Source organism: Raphanus sativus, chromosome 4 (assembly GCF_000801105.2).
Source record: "Raphanus sativus cultivar WK10039 chromosome 4, ASM80110v3, whole genome shotgun sequence".
NCBI classification, from domain to species: domain Eukaryota; kingdom Viridiplantae; phylum Streptophyta; class Magnoliopsida; order Brassicales; family Brassicaceae; genus Raphanus; species Raphanus sativus.
Genome location: NC_079514.1, coordinates 39,384,537 through 39,409,961, shown reverse-complemented (window position 1 = coordinate 39,409,961; position 25,425 = coordinate 39,384,537). Strand labels below are relative to the sequence as shown.

General features: G+C 33.9%; 3 protein-coding genes across 4 annotated transcripts; 2 read left to right on the top strand and 1 right to left on the bottom strand.

The window, feature by feature from the left end:
- The first annotated feature begins 6,743 nt into the window (after positions 1-6,743).
- LOC108854534 (BEL1-like homeodomain protein 1) lies at positions 6,744-10,305 on the top strand. Of its 2 annotated transcripts, XM_018628126.2 has the most exons (7): positions 6,744-6,814; positions 6,930-7,007; positions 7,103-7,151; positions 7,387-8,258; positions 8,606-8,994; positions 9,108-9,168; positions 9,243-10,305. In XM_018628126.2, exons 4-7 carry the CDS (start codon positions 7,452-7,454, stop codon positions 10,008-10,010), a joined length of 2,025 nt encoding a protein of 674 aa, XP_018483628.1. In that variant the 5' UTR covers positions 6,744-6,814; positions 6,930-7,007; positions 7,103-7,151; positions 7,387-7,451; the 3' UTR covers positions 10,011-10,305. The 2 variants fall into 2 exon arrangements, with proteins under 2 accessions (XP_018483628.1, XP_018483627.1); XM_018628125.2 differs by having other exon boundaries at positions 6,755-7,007.
- Positions 10,306-16,676: 6,371 nt separating this feature from the next.
- On the bottom strand, positions 16,677-17,672 carry LOC108832745 (uncharacterized). Its single transcript, XM_018606192.2, has one exon. It carries the CDS (start codon positions 17,670-17,672, stop codon positions 16,677-16,679), a length of 996 nt encoding a protein of 331 aa, XP_018461694.2.
- A 6,195-nt stretch (positions 17,673-23,867) lies between these two features.
- On the top strand, positions 23,868-25,421 carry LOC108848269 (E3 ubiquitin-protein ligase PUB23). The gene has a single exon (XM_018621589.2). The coding sequence runs from the start codon at positions 24,031-24,033 to the stop codon at positions 25,270-25,272; it is 1,242 nt and encodes a 413-aa protein (XP_018477091.1). The 5' UTR covers positions 23,868-24,030; the 3' UTR covers positions 25,273-25,421.
- Positions 25,422-25,425: the final 4 nt, after the last annotated feature.

Here is a 25,425-nt window from a genome sequence, read left to right as displayed (position 1 = left end):
TCCAATGTTACAGTTTGATGAACAAGTTTTTGCTACTTGATCAATGTTCGTGCCAGTGGTGGAACCACATGGAACAAGTTAGGGTCATTGAACCCAGCAAGATTTAAGAAAGTAGTGCAAATTATTAAGCCTAATCTTTTTCCCCCACTGTAAATATTTAGTTTGATATATATAGATCCCCCCAACAAAATTATATTTTGCCTCCGCCACTGATTCATCGGAGATAATTATTCGCATAAAATCGAGTTGCTCAACTACATTATTAACGTTTTTTTAATCTTAAATATTAACATAAAGTTTGTCTTAGGAAATAAATAGAAAACCAAGGTCTCAATTATTGTCTATTAAGGGGTCATTAAAAGGCCATTAGCTTGATTGATATAACAGCTTATCTGTTTTACAACTCCCATCAAACCAAAGGCTTAAAGTATCAATTAGGTTAAACTGACTCATCTAATTAAAACTCAAAATCAGATCAATTTTATTAGTTATTTTAAGAAACTCAAAATTAAAATTAAAATCCCGGTTTATCATTTCTAAAAAAGCTTAAGTTGCGGTTAAGAAACTCAAAATTAAAATTAAAATTAAAATCTCGGTTTATCATTTCTAAAAAAGCTTAAGTTGCGGTTTAGAATAAATCATTAGTAACATAAATCTAGTTTCTCCATGCAACTTCGAATTGTTTAATTATATATTTCAAATAATTTTCTTCATATTTGAAAAAGTTACTTTTAATATTACAACATCGTGCGTGCAATCTGGATGTGGCTACAGTTTTGAAGTTTTTTGAGAACACCCCAACCCAATAAAATATAGTGACAAGTACGTAAGTGAGTAGTTTATTAGAGAAGATCAATGTTTAAACCAATGACTAATTACTATCTCATAATCAGACTAATATACTAAATCAACGTCGCACACAGCAAAAACAAGGCTGGGACACAGAGTCATTGAAATGGATAATGTAGTGATTTGTTATATAATTTGTAGTGCTTAACTTGCTAAATAAGGTATACATGAATGAATATGATAGTGCGTTGGTAACTCAAATGCATATATATATGGAGGCTGAGAGCCTGAGAGTCTTAGTAATTGGAATAAAACATCCTTTTCATTCAAAAGGTTGTACAGTTTTAATTTAGGATATACGTATTTTCCTTCACAGGGGGATGAGCTTTCACTTTGCAGTACAATTTTCTGATTTCTCTTGAAATTTTGTAAAAGCTAAAATCTTTAAAAAATATTGTAGTAAATCGTTGAAATACCAACAAAAAGCTATTAATTAATCGAGACCTATACGTAGTGGTTTTATTGTGAACTTGGACACTGGATTTTATTACCTTGTCTTGCAACCAATTATATCGGTGATATACAAATGACTGAAAACAATGATGTATATTTTATGAAATTTTATGCTTATAATAAAAATACAGTTTAAATTTCTAAGTTAACATTAGTAGTAAAAATACTTTTGTGATGGTAATTATGTGATTATTGCAAATGGACGCTTGAGATAAATTCGTGATAAATTTCAGATATTTTCACATGTATATATATGTGCAATTTTATGTGATGGATTAGCAATCGTAAACATGTGTAGGCTATGTAGATCCATGGCTACGTATGTACGTACGTAGATTTTTTTTTATAACTGTGATATTTTATCTTCACATATCACACACACGCACCAATAATTTTAGCAAATCTATTTTAAAATAATGCAAATGTGACTACTGTGAATTTTGTTGCAAAGTTCGTGGCAATATTGTTGCACAATCTTAAAGTGCATGTAAGAATTTGTGGCATTACGGTAAAATGATCAGTCCTATATTATGACAAAGTTATGTGGTCTTTTATCCAAAAAGTAAGAGAGATAAGTATGCCACTAGCTAGTGGCAAAATCACAAATAGTGCTATCGCAAGATTTTGCAAGTACTTTCGCATAAACTGTAAAAATCTTGACAATAACCTGCGGAAAGGATTAAAAATTACATTAAACAATTTTCAAAGAGATAGTTGTAATTAGTGATGTCTTCCACCACCACTACTCCATCTTTTTTACTAGTAACCGTTTGACTATTCATTTAATACAGTACATAATTATGGTATTACTTCCACTACAATTCAAACATGATAAGAGTTGGCTATGTGAATTGTTGTGCTAGAGATGAAAAATGTTAGGGTTTAAGATCGAAAGTTAGAACCGAGAATTAGCAGAGACCGAATATCTTATAGGCTCATAACATTAACATATGATATATATTGACAAAGTCGGTCCTGAGATTTTGAATGCTGTAAACGAATAAAGAGATAATTCAATAATTTAGGAATTTAAAATAAATTATTTATGAATTTGGGAATTTATGTCTATATAATATCTTTCAAAAATTTAGGAGTTTGAGTGGCTCGGAACCGGCCATGTATATTGATTTAGTCATTGTTAATCTATTTTATGTTGAAGTTTTATTAAACTTGTAATGTAGGTTGAGTGGTGACATGATTAGATTTGGTAATTCAAATGTGGTTAATTTATTTGTCGGTCTAGTAAAATTCAGTTTGAGATATACTGATGATCACCATTTCGAAATTGTCTATTTTTTTTTTGTAAACGAAATTGTCTATTAGTTTCCTACATAAAAGTTAGAAGATACTATGATAAAACCCATTATAAATATTATCAGTCAGTTTTGAGTTGAAATGTATGTAAATTTTATAATCAGCAAAACAAGGTTACCATATGCAACCATTCCTAAACTGAACTGAAAGGATTATTTTGTTCACTTTATAAATTCTGGGTTTCAAGGAAAAGTTAAATACACTAGGACTCATATAGTTACATATTAGGCAATAAATTACAATACTATGGTTGTTGAATATTGGTATATAGATGTGGGATATTTTTCTCGTTTTTTTGTCAAATAGTTACAGCATTGCGCCACTGAAAAGTAATTATTCATACATAATATAGTTACCAATCTCATGTGTCGAACATATTAAAACCATCAGACCAAAACTTAACAGGTTAGACATACATTACCATGTTTAGTTAATCAATTTTACTGATTCTGAATCTGTGATTATAAAAGATTTCCGAACTTTCTACTAATTAAGCTGGCGTGTTACATTTTCATTGGAGGGTTTAACTTTACAGGAGGTCATATTATTATTGTTTTTTTTAAAAGGGCGTTATATTATTATTGTTATTTGATTATAATTAAAAATAGTTGCTAACTTAAAGGAATATGGTATGATCAGATAAATTTATGTAAAAAAATTCTTTAAGAAAAAATTATAGAAATATAGTAGCATTAAAAATCTTACTATTTACCAGCAAAAAACTATTCTAATTTTATGTTTCAAAATAAGTGAATTCACACAGATAAACAGTGAACAAGTTCAAGTAGATGCTTAAATTTGTCTACGTACAAGTGCTAACAATTTATACAATTAATAATTTAGTTTTTCATATTCACTATTTAGAAATCTTCACTAATCTATTGTCTTAGTTTACGAATAAAATCAGCTGCAAATACTTTATGATATCTTCATATGAATTCAAAAATTGCTTAATATAAACAAATCTGATTTAAAAATACGATATTCCAGTAATTTAAATTTAGACACATTACAGTACTAATATATTCTTCTTTTTTTTGGTCAACACTTTACTAATATATTCACTACAAAATACAACTGCACTACGTGGTTTGAAATGAATTTATTTAAGTGGGGCCATTATTCCATCATGCTTCGTTATCATTATCGTTATCATCTTCTTTCTCTCTTTCTCAATAATTTAGATTTTTGTGTAATTGAATACTATAGGTTTTCTGCAGAAGGAGACGTTTCCTCGTTTTTGTGCTGTTTGGATCTTCTGACACACTTCACTTTTCGTATTTCAATTTCTCTAATCCCCTTATGTACATTAAAATATTAATATATTCCTGATTTATATATTCTTGGCGGGTAACTCTTAGCTTAATTAAAACAGTCAGAGAACAAAGAGATAGAATGAAAATTAATTATAAGTAAAAGGGAAAGTTAATCCATTAATTTTTTACTCACCTAAGAACAAAAACAAGAAAAAGATCATCGTTTCTCTCTTTTTCTTTAAAAAAAAATCGTTTTTATAGGCAATGTCCAACGTACAAGAACAAAGCTTTTCTCATTGATCTTAAATCTCAGTTAAAAGAAAACTTTGTTCATTGATCTTTCTCGCTGTTGAATAATAGACATATTTATTTTCTAAAAAAATATAAATTGCGCTTTTTTGTTGTTATATCAAACGGTAGGACTTTTACAAACAAATTTATTTCAGTCACTGGAATATCACATTGTTGACGCGTTTTTTATATTATCACCAATGAAACAGATAGGTTTTATGTTTATTTGATAAACAGAAACATCTTAGTAGTCGACCAAAAAAAAGAAACAGAAACATCTTAGTAAATTTGCTAAAGAAAATTTAGGATGTGTACTTGGTTGCAAAAACATTACAAATTTTGGTATATTCTTTACAAATTTTCCAGTTCAGATTTATTTGCCATCTTTAGTGTACAGTCCGAACTTACTAGATGATAAAAGTCGGCAAGTATTGTGATCCCAAGAATATTTTAATTTCCAGATTGTAGTTATATCAGTAAAGAAAGATTTGGATTGAGATGCGTGTTGGATTTCTTTTTATTAGAAACATAAATATAATATTAAAATAAGAAAAGTTATATGATTCTAAATTGGACACGACATACATATCACTATGTCTTGATGCGATAATAATGATTTCCTCTATATAAAAAAAATATAGTGTATAAATATCTAAATAAGGGTGTTTGGTTGTTAGGATATGTGGGTTCATTACCTGGTCAATACATAAAAGGCCAAGGTCATATCATACAAGTTCCTCTGTTTTTAATCCATTTGCACGTACACTAATTCTAAACCCTTGTAAGATTATATATGTATATATATGTGCGTGTAAGAAAATGTATATATATGTGTCTGTGAAGCTGAAATTTTTTTTTGAAATTTGATATATGAATTTTCTTTTGGTAAAATTGATATTATGATTTACTGGCATGTATGCTAAACTGAATATTAGAAGTAAACATTTTTTTTTTACCATCTGAATATTATTAATAAGACCAAAAGTTATATTACACAAGGTCCAAACAAGACCCATTAAACAAAACGAAAGCCCCACGAAAACAAACATAACCGCTCAAGCCCAATGAAAACCCGAGCCCAACAACACCACCGCTTCCACCCAACTCATCCTTCACGTGTTGACTCCACAACCCCCGAAGAGATGCGTGGCGGAAACCAGAGAGTTGTCGTCTTGATCGGCTAGAGCTCGCCGTCGGGGCAGCAGCCGCATCATCACCGGAATAATAAGTCACCAACTTCATCCCAACCAGAAGCCGACACTGAATCAAATAGAACCAGATCCACCGGAATCACCGGGACAAGACCAAACGGTCGCCGAAGCCACCTCCAACGATAAATATTGGAGGTACATGATTCGTCGACATGCAACATCGGCTCGATCTTCAGAGAGTTGTCACCGGCACCGCCGAGAGCTCCTCCGAAATCAGCCACCAACCACCATAATACTTCACCCTACTCTCAGCTCAAACACATCCTTGGGAGACAGAAGCCGGTGACCAATACCGAAGACGGAAACGGTACAGCCCCTTAGACAAACGCCGGCGACGAACGGAGCGAAAACCACCGTGTTCCGGAAGATCTAAGACGAACCACCACCGGAGAAGAAGGTGCATGACCGTAATCTAAGAAAAAGCAAAGAAAAAACTAAGAAAAAGAGAAAGTTAAGAAGGAAGTCGGACCGACGGCGGCTAAAAAAGCCGGAATCGCCGGCCGGAGACGAAAGTTCAACGGCGAATGCTGCCAGAGAGAAGACAGAGAAAAAGCAAGAGAGAGAAGTTTAATACTAGAAATAAACAATCATATACAGAAGTATTTGAAATTAAATATTAAAAACATATTTTATCATGCCTGCCTTCGTATGGATATTTTATATCAACGTGCTTAGACAGTAATCATTCTGAATATCGACTGTTATTACAACATAGTGTGTGGTAAAACGTTTTGGAAAAAAAAAACGAAATACAGATTTTTCTTTAAAATATATACATTATGCAAGAATTCTATGCTACTTATTAAATAAGTAATTATTTATATATATATATATTATATATATATTGTTATTTTGTTGTTGTTAAAGATGTGAAATCAATGGCTCTAGTCTTTCAGAGATCTTTCAAAATTAAGCATAGTCCATTTTATACTCAAATATAGTTAATTTAACATATTAAAAATATATAATTTACAGATTGTGGAAACTTTCTAGTAGCCAATTTATTCGGTAAGTATCAGGAAACTCACATATTTTATCAATTAACTTTTGCTATCTAAAAAATAAATTCCAACATGGTTGGATTGGAATGTCCATTTATTTATTAAACTAAACATAATATTAAATTAGCCGGTGGCCAACATAAAGCTGTAAACACAACAGAATCTTAATTTTAATTTGTGAATACATAACTTATACAAGTATCAGTAATTCAGTATCAATATGCGTTGAAATCAAGTTCTGACAATACTACACTAAATTTACATAGTGACTTCATGTCTTAAAATTTAGTTAATGTCATGAAATGAAAGAAGAAACATAATAAAACGTTTTGGCTATAAGATATACCGACCATGACACAAAAGAAGAAAAAAAAAATAGAGAAGGAAGATGGTGGCGTACTAAGACTGTGGGAAGATTAATGAGTGAAGGAAAAGATGGGTATCTTTTATCTCTCCTTTTCTTTTATCCTCTCTCTCTCTCTCTAATAGTATAATATACATTCATCTTTCAGCTTTTTAAATATATTTTATATTTCCCCTTTGAGTGAGAAAAGAGTTGCAGAGAGATCTTTGAGTCTGACACAGAGACCAAACTCACATAGCAATCACACACACATCTCCATAAAACATAGGTATGTATATAAGTGCATATTCGTGTGTGAGTAACTCTGTCTCTCTCCCTCTTTCTCTTTGATACAAATGCTCTATTGTAACTTTCCTTTTGCAGCTTGAGATGATCATGAAACACGTGCATCATCAGATCTCTATCAATCCAGGTTCTTCATCTTTCTTTTCTATTTTATATCATTTCAGTTTGCCCCTTAACTCTATTATTTTATTATATTATTTTCAATCATGATTATGTCTTAATTTTCCATATCTATAATTCGTCTCTTCTTTTTGTTCTTGATGGGATCGCTCGTTCTTTCTTTTCTTTCAAGTGTGTATATATATATAAGGATCTTTATGAACTTATGGTGTTTTTTTTTGTTTGTTTCTTTGACCAATCAGCTTGGTGAAAGAAGATCAAGAAACGTCACCTTTTCATTCGTGAGTAACAAGTATATATTAACAAGATGGCCGCCTACTTCCACGGAAACCCATCGGAGATCTCAGCCGGACCTGATGGTGGTTTACAGACGTTGATCCTCATGAATCCAACAACCTACGTTCAATACGCTCAACAAGAAGACGACTCAAACAACAACAATAATAGCAACAACAACGCAAACAACAACAACAGTTTTGTCTTCCTCGATTCTCACGCGCCGCCCCAAAACGCGAGCCAGCAGTTCGTAGGAATCCCACTCTCGGGCCATGAAGCTGCTTCCATTACAGCCGCCGACAATATCTCTGTGCTTCATGGTTACCCTCCGCGCGTGCAGTACAGCCTCTACAACAGCCACCAAGTGGATCCCACTCACCAGCAAGCCGCGTGTGAGACTCCACGCGCCCAGCGAGGCCTGTCTTTGAGTCTCTCGTCTCAACAGCAGCAACAACAACAGCACCATACTCTCCATCACGTCGGGTTCGGGTCCGGACCAGGAGAAGATATGCGGGTCGGACCAGGCTCTACAGGATCGGGGGTAACAAACGGGATAGCGAATCTCGTGAGCTCTAAGTACTTGAAGGCAGCGCAAGAGCTTTTAGATGAAGTAGTCAACGCTGATTCTAATGACATCAATACTAAATCCCAACTCTTCTCATCGAAGAAAGGGACCAGTGGAACTGATAATAAAGCTGTCGGAGAATCCTCCACCGGCGGTGGAGAAGGTTCTGGTGGAGGAGGAGAAGCTTCCGGGAAACGTACGGTGGAGCTAGGAACGGCTGAGAGGCAGGAAATACAGATGAAGAAAGCAAAGCTTAGTAGTATGCTTCACGAGGTAACAACAAAAACACTCCATATGCATACGTTACGTTATTATATACAATCTAACCTATACCGAGAGTGATCTCTTATATATCACACATGAAGTGGACTTCAAAAAGCTATCCTTAAGATTTTGAGTCATTATCACTTCATATTATATTTATAATTTTTCTTACTTTTTTCTGGTCTCAAATAAACAATTTCTAAATGGATCAATGAATATAAATTTTCTTTTTCTTTATTTTTGAAAGACTAATAGTTTTTATAGATTACATATAGACCCTCAATTATATAGATTTAAACTTTAAACCAATTGTTGATGATTCATGAACCTCATGTGATGTTATTGCTTGGGCATAGGTGGAGCAGAGATACAGACAGTATCACCAACAGATGCAGATGGTGATCTCGTCGTTCGAGCAAGCAGCAGGAATAGGTTCCGCGAAGTCATACACGTCACTTGCACTGAAGACCATATCAAGACAGTTCCGGTGCTTGAAAGAAGCGATCGCTGGTCAGATAAAAGCGGCCAATAAGAGCCTTGGGGAGGAAGATTCTGTCTCTGGTGTTGGGCGGCTTGAAGGGTCAAGGCTCAAGTTCGTAGACCATCACTTGAGACAGCAGAGAGCTCTTCAGCAACTTGGTATGATTCAGCATCCTACCAATAATGCTTGGAGACCTCAACGTGGTCTCCCCGAACGAGCTGTCTCAGTCCTCCGTGCTTGGCTCTTCGAACACTTTCTTCACCCGTAAGTAACCCTCACAACATATATACACATTCTTAGCAAAAAAAAAAATCTATATACATCTAATTCATTTTCACTTATATACAAACTAAGTCTCGTATTTGTTTACATTATAGATACCCTAAGGATTCGGACAAGCACATGCTTGCCAAGCAAACAGGACTCACTAGGAGCCAGGTACGTACACTTCATAGTGTGCTAATTAGGGGAAACGTATTTTTATATGCGAATTTATTTTTTTATTTTATTAGGTATCGAACTGGTTTATAAACGCTAGAGTTCGGCTATGGAAGCCGATGGTGGAAGAGATGTACACGGAGGAGATGAAGGAGCAGGGAAAGAACATGGGATCCATGGAGAAGACACCTAATTTCGATCAAAACAACGAAGATTCTGCCTCTAAATCAACAAGTAACCAAGAGAAGAGCCCCATGGGAGGAGGAGGCGCTGACAATTACCATCTGAATACCAATCACAACGGTGACTTAGAGGGCGTCACCGGAATGCAAGGAAGTCCCAAGAGGCTAAGAACAAGCGAAGAGACAATGATGCAGCCTATAAATGCGGACTTCAGCTCGAACGAGAAGCTAACAATGAAAATTTTAGAAGAAAGGCAAGGGCTAAGATCAGACGGTGGGTACCCTTTCATGGGGAACTTCGGACAATACCAAATGGATGACATGTCAAGGTTCGACGTAGCTGTCTCGGACCAGGAGCTCTTAGCACAAAGGTATTCAGGGAACAACAATGGTGTGTCGCTCACGTTAGGGTTACCTCACTGTGATAGTTTGTCATCCACGCATCATCAAGGTTTCATGCAGACACACCATGGGATTCCGATAGGGAGAAGAGTGAAAATAGGAGAAACAGATGATTATGGAGCCGCCGGCTTAAACGGTGGCGGAGGCTCGGCCACAACCGTGCATTCATCAGCTGCTGCTGCCGCTGCTTACAATGGTATGAACATACAGAATCAGAAGAGATATGTGGCTCAGTTATTGCCTGACTTCGTTGCTTAAACCATGAGCAACCAACAAAGGTTATTTATACATTAGTACTCAAATTAGTATATAGTTTTTCTTATACCATTGAACCAAAACAAAGAACAAAATTTAATTTTAGTCTTTGGTTATATATATGGCCGACGCTTGTATATCGTTTTTTGTAATTTGTTTTTTTTTTTCGATTTTTATTGGGGGATGGATAGAGTTATATGTATATGGGATTAGTTACGTGTAATAGCTTGCTTTTGGGTGTATACCAACATATATTTTTACTTTTTTTGTTGTAATAATAAGATAGTAGTCTGAGTTATCTAATATGCTATGATGATTACAGAGTATATCTCTTATTTAAAACAGCCATAGAAATAGATCTAAGCTGCATGTTTGACCCAAAAGGACAAGAAAAAGTCTCAACTGTACGAGTTCATCAATATTTTGTTTGTCATCAACAAAAAGACTCAATTAAGACTATTCAAACAAAATTGATAACTTTGAATCCATGTAGATGACAAAAGACAGTTATTTCTAAATATTGCATGCTAGATTGTCAATTTTTCTATTCTTTGTTTACAATATGTATAAACTCTAAATTATTAAAGTTTTGCTTGAGCATGCGAATATTTTCTAAATACGTTGTAAAAGCAAATCATTCTTATAGTTCTAAAATTATTTTTACCAATTAAAAATAAATGCATACATTACGTAAAATATTATAAATTTCTCATACATTCAATTGTCCAGATAAAAACTTCTATTTCCGAATAAAGGGATGCAAGATTTTCTTTCGTATTCTTTGTCTCCATTAACCTATTAAAACCTTTTAAAATAGTATATCAATCTTGTTTTGAGTAAAATTTTCATTTTTTTTATAAACCAGCCGTAAAACACTATCGCGCTAGTATTTGAAGTAATGTTACTGATTTCCTAAAATGAGTCACATTGTGTTATTGTTTTATGTGCTTCATTCCAAAGAGTTGCTTCTATTTCTATTAGTTGAATGGTATCTCTAGGGTCAATGTCAATATTGCTAAAGATCTTATTATTTCCCTAAAATAAGTGACATATTGTGTTATTGCTTCATGTGCTTCATTCTAAAGAGTTGTTTTTGTTTCTGTCAGTTGAAAGGTATCTCTAGGGTTAATGTCAATATTTCTAAAAATCTTATTATTTCGTTATTATATACCATAAAATCCATGCAAACTAGTGGTTACCCTTAGGATATATGATTCTCCAGTATAACTAATCCATACTTGTAAAAACCAAGTGTAAAAAAAAAAATCTGAAATCAAGAGAATAACTGAAAGAGTCCATGTTTGGACAGATGGAAAACACTCATAAACATGATTTGTTGAACTTTCTTCATGTACATTGTGCATTTCTTTGTATTTTTTTGCCTGCAGATTTTTTTTACTGATAAACAGCCCAAGACTAATCTTAGGTGGGTACCATATTTTCCAAGAAAAAACCTTTAAAGAGTGACATTTATACCATACACATAGAGCAACCATAACCAGATTTGGCCGTGTGTTTTCCATTTTTAGTAAAATGCTAGTCGTCTTCATCGATCAGCTGAATTATACACAATGGTATACTTTCAATAATCTTAGCATCAACTAGATCTATTACAACTCAAATTACCTATGAATTCTGCGTTTTTGAAGTTATATTGATGAAAACATTTACTATTAGATTTAGGGAATGAAACTCATCAGGAATGTGTGCACAACCTGAAATTTTTTATTTTTTTAGTAGTAATGTGTACAGAACTTGAAAACTTATTTTCTTTAGAAGTGGATATGTGTTGGAGAGATATTCAAATGAAATAATATAAATTTACACTTAAAATAAAATACTCAAAACAAATTCAGAATTTAGACCGTAATTCAGTCAATTGGTTATATATTTTTTTATTCTTTTCAAAAATATATGTTTACAATTTTTTACACATATTAAAAATATCTTCAAATTTAATTATAAATATATTATTTTATGATAAACTATTTCACATAAAGTTTAGCTAATAAAAATATAAAAAACACAATTAATTTCTTAGAAATTTACAATTTACTTTTATTACTAAAAAGTAAATAGAAAATATAAAAATATATCTTTTTGAAAAAAATATTTTTCTCTAAAACATAAATTAATTTGAAACAGATGAATAATATGTAAAAATCTAAACAATTGTTACATGTATCACCGTTTTTATTTTTTCCTAATTTAAAATAATTTTCAGAAGCTCAGAAAATAATATTTTACGAATTTTTGGAACTTCAATTTAGTTATAAAATCATATAAAAATACAATTATCAATTAAGATGACAAACATTTGTAAAATGTGGTATAAATAGTTTCTCTTAGCATACGTGAAAAATGAATTCCTTCAAATATTTTTGCTCTCCCAACCTCATCGACACCATGAATCATGCATTCAAATGAGAGCAATATGTCATCCATGCTTGAGTATCAAATCTCGCATTCGCGAACTTTGTCTATCCAGAAACGTGAGGCACATGAAGCAAAAGAAATTGTTTACAATGGTTGAGCATTTTAGCCCGGCCCAATTCATCAAGTCAGATGAGAAAATACTTACAAATACAAAAAATAACTCAACCGACCTGTAAAGAAAGACAAACACACAACTGTTGTAAATTAATAAAATAGAGAATATATAAATATTTATTCTATGTATGTTTCTGTGTTTGGTCACAAACGAGAGGATTGAGATTATTGAACTTCTTGTTGTTGTCATATAAAATGAGAGGGGAATATCCTTTATATAGAGGATGAAGTCGGTCACTTCACCGACTAAAGAGAAGAAGACAAAACATAAGGATAAGTATTATCCTTATTTGGATAATCACTTATTATCTAACACTCCTCCTTGATTATCCATTTTGTATTACGTAGTGCCTCGTTAAAAACCTAATCATGGAAAAACCCAATGGGATAAAAACCATAACAAGGGAAAAAGAGTACACTGACATAATCTCTCCCTGAAAGTAATGGACATAGCTTTTTCTTCATAAGTCACGCAAACGCCGCATCCCGATACCGTCGACGTGTTTCCGGAATGTTGTAGTCGGAAGAGACTTGGTGAACAAGTCAGCCGGATTGTCGCATGACCGTACATATTCGATGTCCACTTCTTTATTTTTCTCGAGCTCCCGAATGTACGAGAAAAATCTTGGAGGGATGTGCTTCGTTCTGTCGCTCTTGATATAGCCTTCTTTGAGTTGAGCGACGCAAGCCGAGTTATCTTCAAAAACTTTCGTCGGCTCTTTCTTGTTAATTATTCCGCTTGAATCTTGTATGTGGTGACTCATTGATCTCAGCCACACACATTCTCGACATGCTTCGTGAAGCGCAATAGTCTCTGCATGATTCGAAGATGTTGCAACCAGAGTTTGTTTTTGGGACCGCCAAGAGATCGCGGTTCCACCAATTGTGAAAACATAACCGGTTTGCGATCGAGCCTTATGAGGATCTGATAAATATCCTGCATCTGCAAAACCGACCATACCAAACTCGGGTTTTCTAATATACATTAACCCTAAATCAACTGTACCTTGTAAATAACGGAATAAATGTTTTATTCCGTTCCAATGCCTGTGAGTAGGAGCAGAGCTATATCTTGCTAAGAGATTAGTTGCAAAAGCAATATCAGGCCTGGTACAGTTTGCCAGGTATAATAGCCCACCGATAGCACTCATATAAGGTACTTCAGGACCTAATATCTTCTCGCTATCTTCGCAGGGTCTAAAAGGATCACTCTCAACATTGAGAGATCTACCAACCATTGGAGTACTCAAAGGAGTCGCTTGATCCATACGAAAGCGTTTCAATAACCTTTTCGTATAGTTTGATTGATGCACAAATATTCCTTCTCGGAGGTGCTCTATCTGGAGCCCAAGACAAAACTTTGTCTTACCGAGATCTTTCATTTCGAACTCCTCTTTCATATGAGTTCGAGCATCATCAACCTCCTTTTGAGTTCCAATCATGTTCAGGTCATCTACATATACAGCGATGATCACAAAGCCAGATGACGATTTTTTAACAAAAACACATGGACATATCGCATTGTTCACATATCCTTTACTCAAGAGATAGTCACTTAAGCGATTGTACCACATGCGTCCGGATTGCTTTAATCCGTATAGTGATCGCTGTAATTTGACCGAACAAACCTCCTTGGATTTTTCTTTCAATGCCCCTGGCATTTTCAATCCTTCAGGGAGTCTCATATATATATCATTATCCAACGATCCATACAAATAAGCTGTCACAACGTCCATGAGATGCATTTCAAGATTTTTTGACGCCGTAAGGCTCATCAAAAATCTAAACGTAATTGCATCCATTACCGGGGAATACGTTTCCTCAAAATCAACTCCCGGTCTCTGAGAAAAACCTTGGGCTACTAATCGGGCTTTATATCGTGTTACTTCATTCTTTTCATTTCTTTTTCTCACGAATACCCACTTATACCCAACAGGACTTATATTCTCAGGCGTTGTGACGATAGGTCCAAAGACATTCCTTTTATTCAGGGAGAGTAATTCAATTTGAATGGCCTTCTTCCACTCCTCCCAATCATGTCTTTTCTGACATTCTAAAATGGACCTTGGATCGGGATCATCACTTTCGTGATCTATTTCTTTGGACACAGAAAAGGAGAACGTTCCATCAACATCTTTTATTTTATTTCTGATCAATAACTTTTGATCAAGGGCGTAGTTGATGGAAATCTCATACTTTTCTGTTCCCTCCTCGTCATCTGGATCCTTATCTTTAATTGGTTCTTCTTGAACCTTTTCATCTATGCCTTCTTTCAGACATTTTTCAATATCAGGTTCTTCTGGAACCTTTTCACTTTGTTCAACCAATTTCTTTTTCTTTCGGGGATTTTTATCTTTTGAACCCGCTGGTCTCCCCCTCTTTAACTGAACCCCAGGTTCACTTATTTTGTTTCCATCAGTTTGTTCCCCAGAAACAACAACTCTTGATGGAACATTTTCAGCGGGTATATATGATTTCGTCACCCTTCTCGTATCTGTGAACGCATCTGGTAACTGGTTTGCCAATTTATGCAAATGCACAATTTTCTGAACTTCCAGCTCTCTTTGATTCGTAGGGGGATCAAGGTGTAACAACGACTGTGTACACCAAGTAATCTCTTTAGGAATTTCTCTAATTCCTCCCCCTAATGCTGGAAATTCATCCTCATTAAAATGGCAATCGGCGAATCTTGCCGTAAACATATCACCAGTTACTGGTTCCAGATATCTTATTATACTTGGTGACGTATAACCCACATATATTCCCAATCTCCTTTGTGGGCCCATTTTTGTTCTTTGTGGCGGAGCTATCGGAACATAGACCGCACACCCAAAAACACGGAGATGGGATACATCTGGCTCTTGCCCAGATGCCAATTGTGATGGGGAGTACTTGTGATATGCACTCGGTCTCAACCGAATTAGTGCAGCTGCATGCAAAATAGCATGACCCCATATAGAAATTGGGAGCTTTGTTCTCAAGACTAACGGTCTTGCAATCAACTGCAACCGTTTTATCAACGACTCAGCCATGCCATTTTGTGTATGCACATGGGGAACTGGATGCTCTACATCAATCCCCATTGACATACAATAATCATCAAAGGCTTGCGATGTAAACTCACCAGCATTATCAAGCCTTACTTTCTTAATGGCATACTCTGAGAACTGCGTTCTCAGCTTTATTATCTGGGCAATGAACTTTGCAAAAGCCGTATTTCGTGTTGTCAAAAGACACACATTTGACCATCTAGTAGATGCGTCAATCAATACCATGAAATACTTAAATGGCCCGCAAGGTGGGTGAATCGGCCCACATATATCACCATGTATTCTTTCCAAAAATATTGGTGATTCATTGCCTACTTTTGCTGGTGATGGCCGAGTTATAAACTTTCCTTGAGAACATGCTTTACATGTAAACTCGCCCGTTTGCAAAACTTTTCCGTGTTTCAACGGATAGCCATTCGAGTTTCGCACTATCTTTCTCATCATGACTGAACCAGGATGTCCTAGCCTCTCATGCCAGATTTTAAATGTATCAGTAAACTTCATGTTTACCACGGCATAGGACTCGGTCATATTTATTTTTGTACAATATAGTCCAGAGGATAACATTCTTAACTCTTCCAATATATGTTTCCTCTCGGACTTAATGCAAAGAAACTCAATGCCATCTTTACTCATAGTCTCAATATGATATCCATTCTTTCGGATATCCTTAAAACTTAATAAGTTTCTATGAGACTCGGGGGAATACAATGCATCACTTATCTCAAATATTGTTCCCCCTGGCATTGAAAATTTCGCTCTACCAGAGCCCATAATAATCTTTGCATTACCAGATATTGTACTTACGCTTCCAGCGTAATCTTTCATTTTGAGACTGGAGAAATATTTTTTATCTTTAATTATTGTGTGCGTTGACGCACTATCCGCCAAGCACATATCTCCATCCAAAGTCTCAAAGTCTGGCATTCTTTCTGAATTTAAAATATTTATAAAACATATATTATTAAACATAAAATATGAAACATGAAACATGAAACATAACATCTATTTTACAAACAAAAGATAACGATACTATAATACAGTAGACTTATATCACATCGATCTTAAATCACACATCGATGTTTTCTGGCTCAACCAGAAAATCTGATACGTCGAGATGAGTATCATCATTTAAACCATGAAAGGATGACCCGGGTTCATCAGAGATGAAATTCGTTTCACCTCCACTTTTCTCTTTTCCCTTCTGGGATTCTTTATACAGATCGGCTAAGTGTCTTGGCGTACGACAGGTACGTACCCAATGACCTTTCATGCCACATCTGTAGCAAACCTTTTCTGTTTGCCTTTTATCATCCTGGCCCCTTTCATTTTCTTGGGAGTCCTTTTTATTTCTTTCATCATACGGACGGAATCTTCTTCCTCGTCCTCTCCCACGACCATGATTTCGACCTCGACCACGTCCACGTCCTCGTCCTCTCCAATTATCATAACTGGATGATGCAACATTCACTTCGGGGAATGGAGCAGATCCAGTGGGACGAGCTTGATGGTTTAACAACACGAGTTGGTTATTTTGCTCCGCTACAAGGAGGATTTGCATCAACTCCGAATAACGCTTAAATCCATTCACCCGGTATTGTTGCTGCAGGACTACATTTTCAGGATGGAACGTGGAGAGAGTTTTCTCGATCATATCATAATCGCTTATTTTCTCTCCACATAACATCATCCTTGAAGTAATTCCGAACATAGCGGAATTAAACTCACTTACACTTTTATAGTCCTGGAACCGGAGATGGATCCACTCGTGTTTGGCTTTTGGTAAGATCACATACTTCTGGTGATCAAACCTCTCTTTAAGAGATTGCCAGAGGTCCCCAGGATCCTCTTTCGTAATATATTCATCTTTTAAACCATCATGTATGTGGTGTCGTAAAAATATCATGGCTTTAGCCTTTTTCTCATCCGACACCGTTTTAGTATTATCGATGGTTTCCAAAAGTCCGCTACCTCTTAGGTGCATTCTTGCACCTACTGCCCAGGTCATATAATTATTTCCCGTAATATCCAGGGCATTAATTTCGAGCTTTGTCAAATTCGACATGATTACTGTATCATAAAATAATAATATAATATAGACGAGAATTAAAAGCATAATTTAAATGCAGAAATTAAAAGCATAAAATAAATGCAAAAATTAAATTGCGTAAAATTAAATTGCAGAAATTTAAATAACATAAATAAAATTGGGGGTCCAGCCCACCATATGATCCAGGAGTCTTAGACTTCCATATTTGATCATTTTCAAAGGTTCGAGGCGACATAGTCGGCCATATTAACCTTTTCTTTTAATCAAGGTCCGAGGAGGCTTAGCCTTCCATTTTTAACCTTTTATTCACGGAGGTAAAACCTACCACGTGTTTCTCTGATCGTGAAGGCCTAGCCTATCTTAACGATCAGCCGGGGAAGGCAACGCCTATCATCCCGGAAAATAAACGGAGAAGGCCTAGCCTCTCACTCCGGAATAATAAATAAAAATTTAAATAAATTAAATATATTTAAGACATAAATTTAAACATCACCTCGCTTGCTTGGTCTAAGAACAGTCGGTATAAGAGAGTTCGTCGTGCTGATAACGTGTTGTAAATTAATAAAATAGAGAATATATAAATATTTATTCTATGTATGTTTCTGTGTTTGGTCACAAACGAGAGGATTGAGATTATTGAACTTCTTGTTGTTGTCATATAAAATGAGAGGGGAATATCCTTTATATAGAGGATGAAGTCGGTCACTTCACCGACTAAAGAGAAGAAGACAAAACATAAGGATAAGTATTATCCTTATTTGGATAATCACTTATTATCTAACAACAACAACCTTTATTCCTTTCGAAATTTTTTACAATATCACCGCTTTGTTGAGGCCCAATTTAATGACTTCTTTTTAATGACTTCTACAACATCATACAACTTAAAAAAAAACTGAGATCAATTTGAACTTTAAGCCCTTCCGCTTACAGAATGTATACCGTTCAAACCAGCTGTGACCGGATTGATTTGATTTCTTATATCTGAACCAGAAGTCATGGGCCTCATGGTGCTTATTTACAGATAATTAAACCGACTTGTTGGTCCCCACGATGTTGCATTCTACACAATTATTTTAGTTAGATCGCCTGCAATCGTGTTCCCAAACTATTATTTTATCGTTACCATTTTTAATTTTAATTTTAAATTATTTTATTAGTTTTTTCCTGTCTCAATAAAAAAGATGAATTAATCATGGACCATTATGTGTCGTAAAACCCACGACACAGTAACAAAATACAGTTAAAATCAATTTTATACTCCCTCTGTTTTATAATACTTGATGTTTTGACTTCTTGCAGAAAGATTAAGAAAACTAGATTTTTCTAAAAAAAATATTTTAAAAATATTACTTTAGAGTCAATTAACCAATAATAAAAAAACAGTAAAATCTAATTGGTTGAACAGTTTCCAATAAAGTTAAAGTTAACCTTAAAATCTCAAAACTTCATCTAATTTAAAATAAAATTATCTTTTTAAAACATCAACTATATTGAAAGGGAAGGAGTATTATAATTTTTTGGATTGGTAACAGCATGATAACCAAAAAAGCCAATATTTTAATTTTTTTTTAGAAAACAAAGCTACGTACCCCGCGTTGCGGGTGCTCTTACCGTATAGTCTTAGTATCTACAAATTATGATGTAATACAGATCTCATATACATAAATGAATACTCGGCGACGTTTCATGAAAATCTCGAAAAACTTTATAATGAAAAAGAAAAAAAGGAATTCTAAAACCATATATTTAAAATTGCTACAAGATCTTTAGATGCATTGTATCTAGCAATTGCAAATGTTTGTCGTAAAGTAAGATTATATTATTAATTTAAATTGCTTAAAGAGTGGTCGAATAAATTAGTGAACTAGTTTGCATGAATATAAAATATTATACTCTGTTATTCTAAGAAAGTTTCATACACGCATACACAATCATTCATGATACATTGGTAATATCTTTTAAACCGTGTTATTTTGCGTGAGTTGTGGCATACGCTGTTGACGCTCCACACTAGTGATTTGAATCCAGCCGTAATATATGATTTATTTTGGCCCCGTAATAATATGTATATTTGATTGATCTTCTACTTAGCCGATTGTTGCTTTATGAAGTTTCATCCCAATGCGTATTATCTCATAATCCCCTCTATAAAAAACGTTCTGCGTATTATCTCATAATCCCCTCTATAAAAAACGTTCTGCTACTGAGATATCCAAATCTTAAATTTGTTGTTATTTTATCTAATTGTCAAATAGACATTGAAGTTTGATGTTCAGATTTGGATTTGAAAATTTTGATCAGTGAGATTCGATTAATTGTGCAATATGATTTTATCATTTAGTCATACAACACGACTTTTCTTGATATGCCCATAGTATATTTTAAATCCTACATATCTAATTAATATTGTGGTTGTTCTCATAAAAATCAAACTTTTTCCATATTGTTATTAGACTTTGACACCTAAATAGACAGCCGTTTACAATTATATCATGATCCAGGTCACATAATGTCAAAGTAAGTATGAAATCACGAAAAAGGTTAAATGAGAGATGTCAATATTCAAATTTTGAAGAAGATCACGAAAAAAAGTTGAACATAATTATCTATGAGTTATAAGTTTATATGGGTCCAACGGACCGTTAATGCACTTAATTAGGTCTTGTCGGTAACTAACGAAGAAACAATCAAAGCAAACCAACATTGTCTTAATTAGAAGTAAAGGTCACCATAAGTTATAACTGCAACCATGGAAATGTTAAACGACGGTAGAATAGCCTATGGCACGCCAATCACTGTTGTTACCCATAACTAACTGCCAACTCCAGTGGATATCCCTTAGATTTTTTTTGCTTCTTTTTTTTTCTTTTTTTGCACAACAAGTCCCAAGGTTTTATATAATAACGAAAAAGATCTAAGAAAACTAAAAAATAACGAAAGGTCCGGTCCTTGTGTTTTTTCTCTCTCTGTATATTCAGTTAGGATTTTGCTTCTTATGATGCTTCCATTAAAGTAGTATGCCACGCCATTCACTATTGTTGTTTCACCAGCTGTAACTACACTCACTTCGGCATGTACATGCGTAGTAGCAGAACAAGCAACCCTATGACTAGTGTAAGAGCGTTTCATCTCTACTAATTGGTTAAACAACAAAATTTCTCCAGTGTTTGTTTCTCCTCATGGTAACATTTTCTACTCCCTTTCTTTTGGATTCATTGATTAATGCAGTTGAAAGGATTGGTCGGGTAAAAACTATACCATATTAGATATAGAGTTTTCAGAGTTTGAGATGAATAATCCTTCTTAAAAAAAAACTCGAGAAGAAAAATAAATAAACTTATACAAAAATTCCAAAAGATGCAATATTATGGAACATGGTACACGAATGAATAAATAGAGGTTGTGACGGGTGTGGAGGTTGCAACCTCATCTCACCCAACTATCAAATTCCTACATGTTATATATCTTTATAAATTGTCAATATCTTCCTTTTGGATTTGTGATGATCTTGGCCTAAGCGTCGGTTTCAACCTCATCTCACCCAACTATCAAATTCCACATATGACAAAATTTCTACCATTTTCATATATTTGCTGCAGCCTGCAAAGGACTTGGATGATCAAAACTGTTGAGTCTCAGGTAGCTAATGAAAGCAAGGGTCAAGAGACAAGCCCCAAAAAAAAAGACAAAACCTGTTTCTCTTCATATATTTGCTTTATATATAGGGAAAATTACCAATAGAGAACAAAAAGACAAGGGTGTTGTCCATTTGGTATAAATCATTTTTGTCTAATTTTTCTCCTTTTTATCCTTTGTATGTCTGAAAATTAATGAAATAAATACTTTCGTAAATCAAAAAAATATTAAAAATATAAAGAATTAATAAAACACCTATATACATATGCTGGTATTATTTTTTTTTCAAAAAGTTGATAAATAAAAATTTGAAAATATGTTCTACTAAAGATAGAATGTGCCTTCTACGGAAAATGGTATAGTAGAAAGCGATTTCTAAAATAAACACGTTAATCTACTATTTTTAGAAGGTACATTCTACTATTTACTAAATTTCTAAAAAAGTGGAATGCACATTCTACTAATCTTAAAGCTATCTACTTTTCGTCCGAAAGCATTTTCTACTTTTATTAAGTATTCTAAATTTCGCGGAACGTGTTTTCTAAAATGTACTCTTCCGTCTACTAAAAGTAGAAAGCGTGTTCTGGATTTTTGTCAATGTTCTAAACTTTTAGAAGGCGCATTCTACGGATAAGATTACCTGATTTTTGCGAAAATTAATAAAAATTTCAGTTAAGGAAATATTCTAAAAATCTCCTAAAAATATTCTAACTTCCTAAAACGTATTATTTTCAATTTTACTTGTCAATTTTTTTTAAAAAATGATTCTTCCTTGTCTTCTTCATTAATCTATGATTTTTCCATAGTTTTTATTTTGATTTTTTTCACAAACTTTTATTCTCTATGATAAATATTTAACAACATGTAGTGTTTTGAAATTAGGTGCAATTTTTTGTAAAGTTTAATTTTTATTTTTATAAAGTTAAAATTTTTATTTTTATTAAAAATTTTATTAAAAATATTTTTAAAAGTTTTATTTTTATTAAAAAGTTCGATAAAATTCAAAAGGTTACAAATTTTTAAATTTTTAATAAAAATAAAACTTTGTAAAATGTTTTTTATAAAGTTAGTTTAAAGTTTTTATTAATTTTTTTTTGTAAAGTTTAAAATTTTTATTTAATTAAAGTTTTATTAAAAACGTTTTAAACTTTTTATAAAAATAAAACTTTGTAAAATGTTTTTAATAAGTTTATTTAACGTTTTATTTAAAAAATTGTAAATTATTTTTATTTTTACAAAGTATATTTTTATTAAAAAAATATAAAAGTTTTATTTTATTTTCCCTTTTTAAAACGTTTTTAATTAATTTAAAAAAAATCTTTTAGTTTAATGTGTTCAATAAAAACTTTAAACAAAATTTATAAAATTTTGTAAACTTTATAAAAATAAAAATAAAACTTTACAAAAAAAATTTGATAAAAAGTTTAAACAAACTTTAGAAAAATACATTTTAATTTTGTTTTATTTTTATTAAAATTTTTGATAAAATTAAAAAGTTTACAAACATTTTAAACTTTTTATAAAAAATAAAACTTTGTAAACTGTTTTCTATTAAAAAATTGTAAATTATCTTTATTTTTTTATTAAATTTTACAAAGTTTATTTTTATTAAAAAATTTAAAAGTTTTTATTTTTATTTCCCTTTTTAAACGTTTTTAATTATTATTATTTTAAATTCTATTACTTTAATATGTTTAATTAGATTAATCAAAGGTTATTTTTGGGATTATGAAAGAAATTATACTAAAAGGACAACTAAATGATGGTTTTATACTATAGGGACAACCATGCTGATTTTTTGTTCCGTTTTGGCAATTTTCCCTTATATATATGTGTTCTCAACTGTAAGAATTTGCATAAGTCGTAAAATAAATTGTCCTCTATTACTTTTAATATGATATCGGTTTTTAAAACCAAAAAAGTTCAAATGAGAGAGCTAGATCAAATTAAAGACATTAACGTCAAATATATAAAACTTCACCAAGAATCCTATATATTTCTTTTGGTGGAAAAACTCCTATATTTTATATACTAAAAGTGACAAGGTTCTAACGAATGTGTACCGTTGCTATTTTTTTGGCTACGAGGCCACAAACAAGAAAGAAAGAATCATATTTAACATTCTTTTGAAAAAAATGAATCAGAAGTCAAATGAATAGGAAGAACAATCAATTATGGCATGTGAGTAAAAAAAAGATCGTAGACACACAAAACAGACACTGTTCTCTTCACCACCGTCAACACCCAATGAATCTCTTTACTTCATTGTCATACCCGTTTGGTTACAACTCCCCTTTGACAAGTCAAACCACTCATACGTCTCACGTGTTTTAGAAAAAAACTATATTTTCGTACACCACCCAACTCAAACGTAAAAGAAAGTCAAATCTATGTTCCTCGTTCGTTCCATAACAAATTAGTAGTAATAAACTTACATAGGGGGCAGGTTTTTTCTTGTTTTGGCATATATAGGGACAGCTTTACAAAGAGTATGTATTTTCCGTGTTTTGACTTTTTAATAATTGTGTATTTCAACGATTTCGTATATATTTAAAGCCCCCAAGCTCCTCTCTCTCTCTTTATTCAAACCAATTCACATCTTCCCAAGACCCAACTACTACAACTTGTAGCAAGAAAAATAAACTAAAGCTTTGTCTTGTTTCCTCAGATTCTTTGTTCAATATAACACATCTGGGTTCTCGTCAAAATTCACAACCTCCTCATTACTAGTTCCATGGATGAAGAGATTGAGATTCCTCCTTTCTTTCTTTGCCCCATCTCTCTAGAGATCATGAAAGATCCGGTGATAGTTTCTACGGGAATAACCTACGACAGAGACAGCATCGAGAAGTGGCTCTTTTCAGGCAAGAAGAACTCGTGTCCGGTCACCAAACAAGATATAACCGACGCAGATCTAACCCCAAACCACACTCTTCGCCGTCTCATCCAATCTTGGTGCACTTTAAACGCATCCTACGGAGTAGAGAGGTTCCCGACACCGAGGCCTCCGGTCTGTAAATCTGAGATAGAAAAGCTCATCAAAGATTCAGCCTCTTCTCATCAAAACAAGGTCAAGTGTCTCAAACGACTTCGTCAGATTGTGTCGGAGAACAAGAGCAACAAGCGGTGTTTGGAGGCAGCGGGAGTACCGGAGTTCTTGGCCACCATAGTAAGCAACAACGACTCAGAGAACGTGTTTGACTCTTCGATGAGTTTGACCGACGAAGCCCTCAGCTTACTCTACCATCTCGAGACTTCGGAGAAAGTCCTCAAGAACCTTTTGAACAACAACAAGAAAGGTGGAGATATTATAAAGTCTTTGACAAATATCATGCAGCGAGGGATGTATGAATCTAGGGCCTACGCAACTTTGCTTCTCAAGAACATTCTTGAAGTAGCGGAACCAATGCAGATTATGAATTTGAAGCCATTGGTTTTCACCGAGGTCGTCCAGATCTTGGACGACAGGATCTCACACAAGGCGACAAAAGCTGCTTTGCATATATTGGTGAACATATGTCCATGGGGACGGAACAGACACAAGGCCGTGGAAGCTGGAGCGATCTCTGCGATGATTGAGCTTCTCATGGACGAGAGCTTCTCATCAGAAAAGAGGGGTCAAGAGATGGCGATGGTGGTTCTTGATCTGCTGTGTCAGTGTGCGGAGGGACGAGCCGAGTTCTTGAACCACGGAGCAGCTATAGCAGTGGTGTGCAAGAAGATATTGAGGATTTCGCAGACGGCAAGCGATAGAGCGGTTAGGGTTTTGTTATCGGTGGGAAGGTTCTGCGCGACGCCGAGTTTGCTGCACGAGATGTTACAGTTGGGGGTCGTAGCGAAGCTGTGTCTTGTGCTTCAGGTTAACTGTGGAAGCAAGACTAAAGAGAAGGCAAAGGAGTTGCTTAAGTTGCACGCTAGAGTTTGGAAAGATTCGCCTTGTCTCCCAAGAAACATGATTCTTGCATATCCGTCGTGATGAAAACCAAGAAAACAACGTACAGTCACTGAAACGAGACGGATTCTCAATAAGCCCAAACGCGTATATGAGAGTTGCTCTTCGTAATTTGTTGAAAAGACTTCTGGTTTAATTTGTTCCTATAGTTATCCAATCATTTTAGTTTTCTATACG

Excerpts from the sequence above, each read along its gene's own strand:
- LOC108854534 (XM_018628126.2), top strand. The coding sequence starts at position 7,452 with ATGGCCGCCTACTTCCACGGAAACCCATCGGAGATCTCAGCCGGACCT. Across the intron at positions 8,259-8,605 it reads TTAGTAGTATGCTTCACGAG|GTGGAGCAGAGATACAGACA; the intron begins GTAACAACAAAA and ends GCTTGGGCATAG. Across the intron at positions 8,995-9,107 it reads TTCGAACACTTTCTTCACCC|ATACCCTAAGGATTCGGACA; the intron begins GTAAGTAACCCT and ends TTTACATTATAG.
- LOC108832745 (XM_018606192.2), bottom strand. The coding sequence starts at position 17,672 with ATGTCGAATTTGACAAAGCTCGAAATTAATGCCCTGGATATTACGGGA.
- LOC108848269 (XM_018621589.2), top strand. The coding sequence starts at position 24,031 with ATGGATGAAGAGATTGAGATTCCTCCTTTCTTTCTTTGCCCCATCTCT.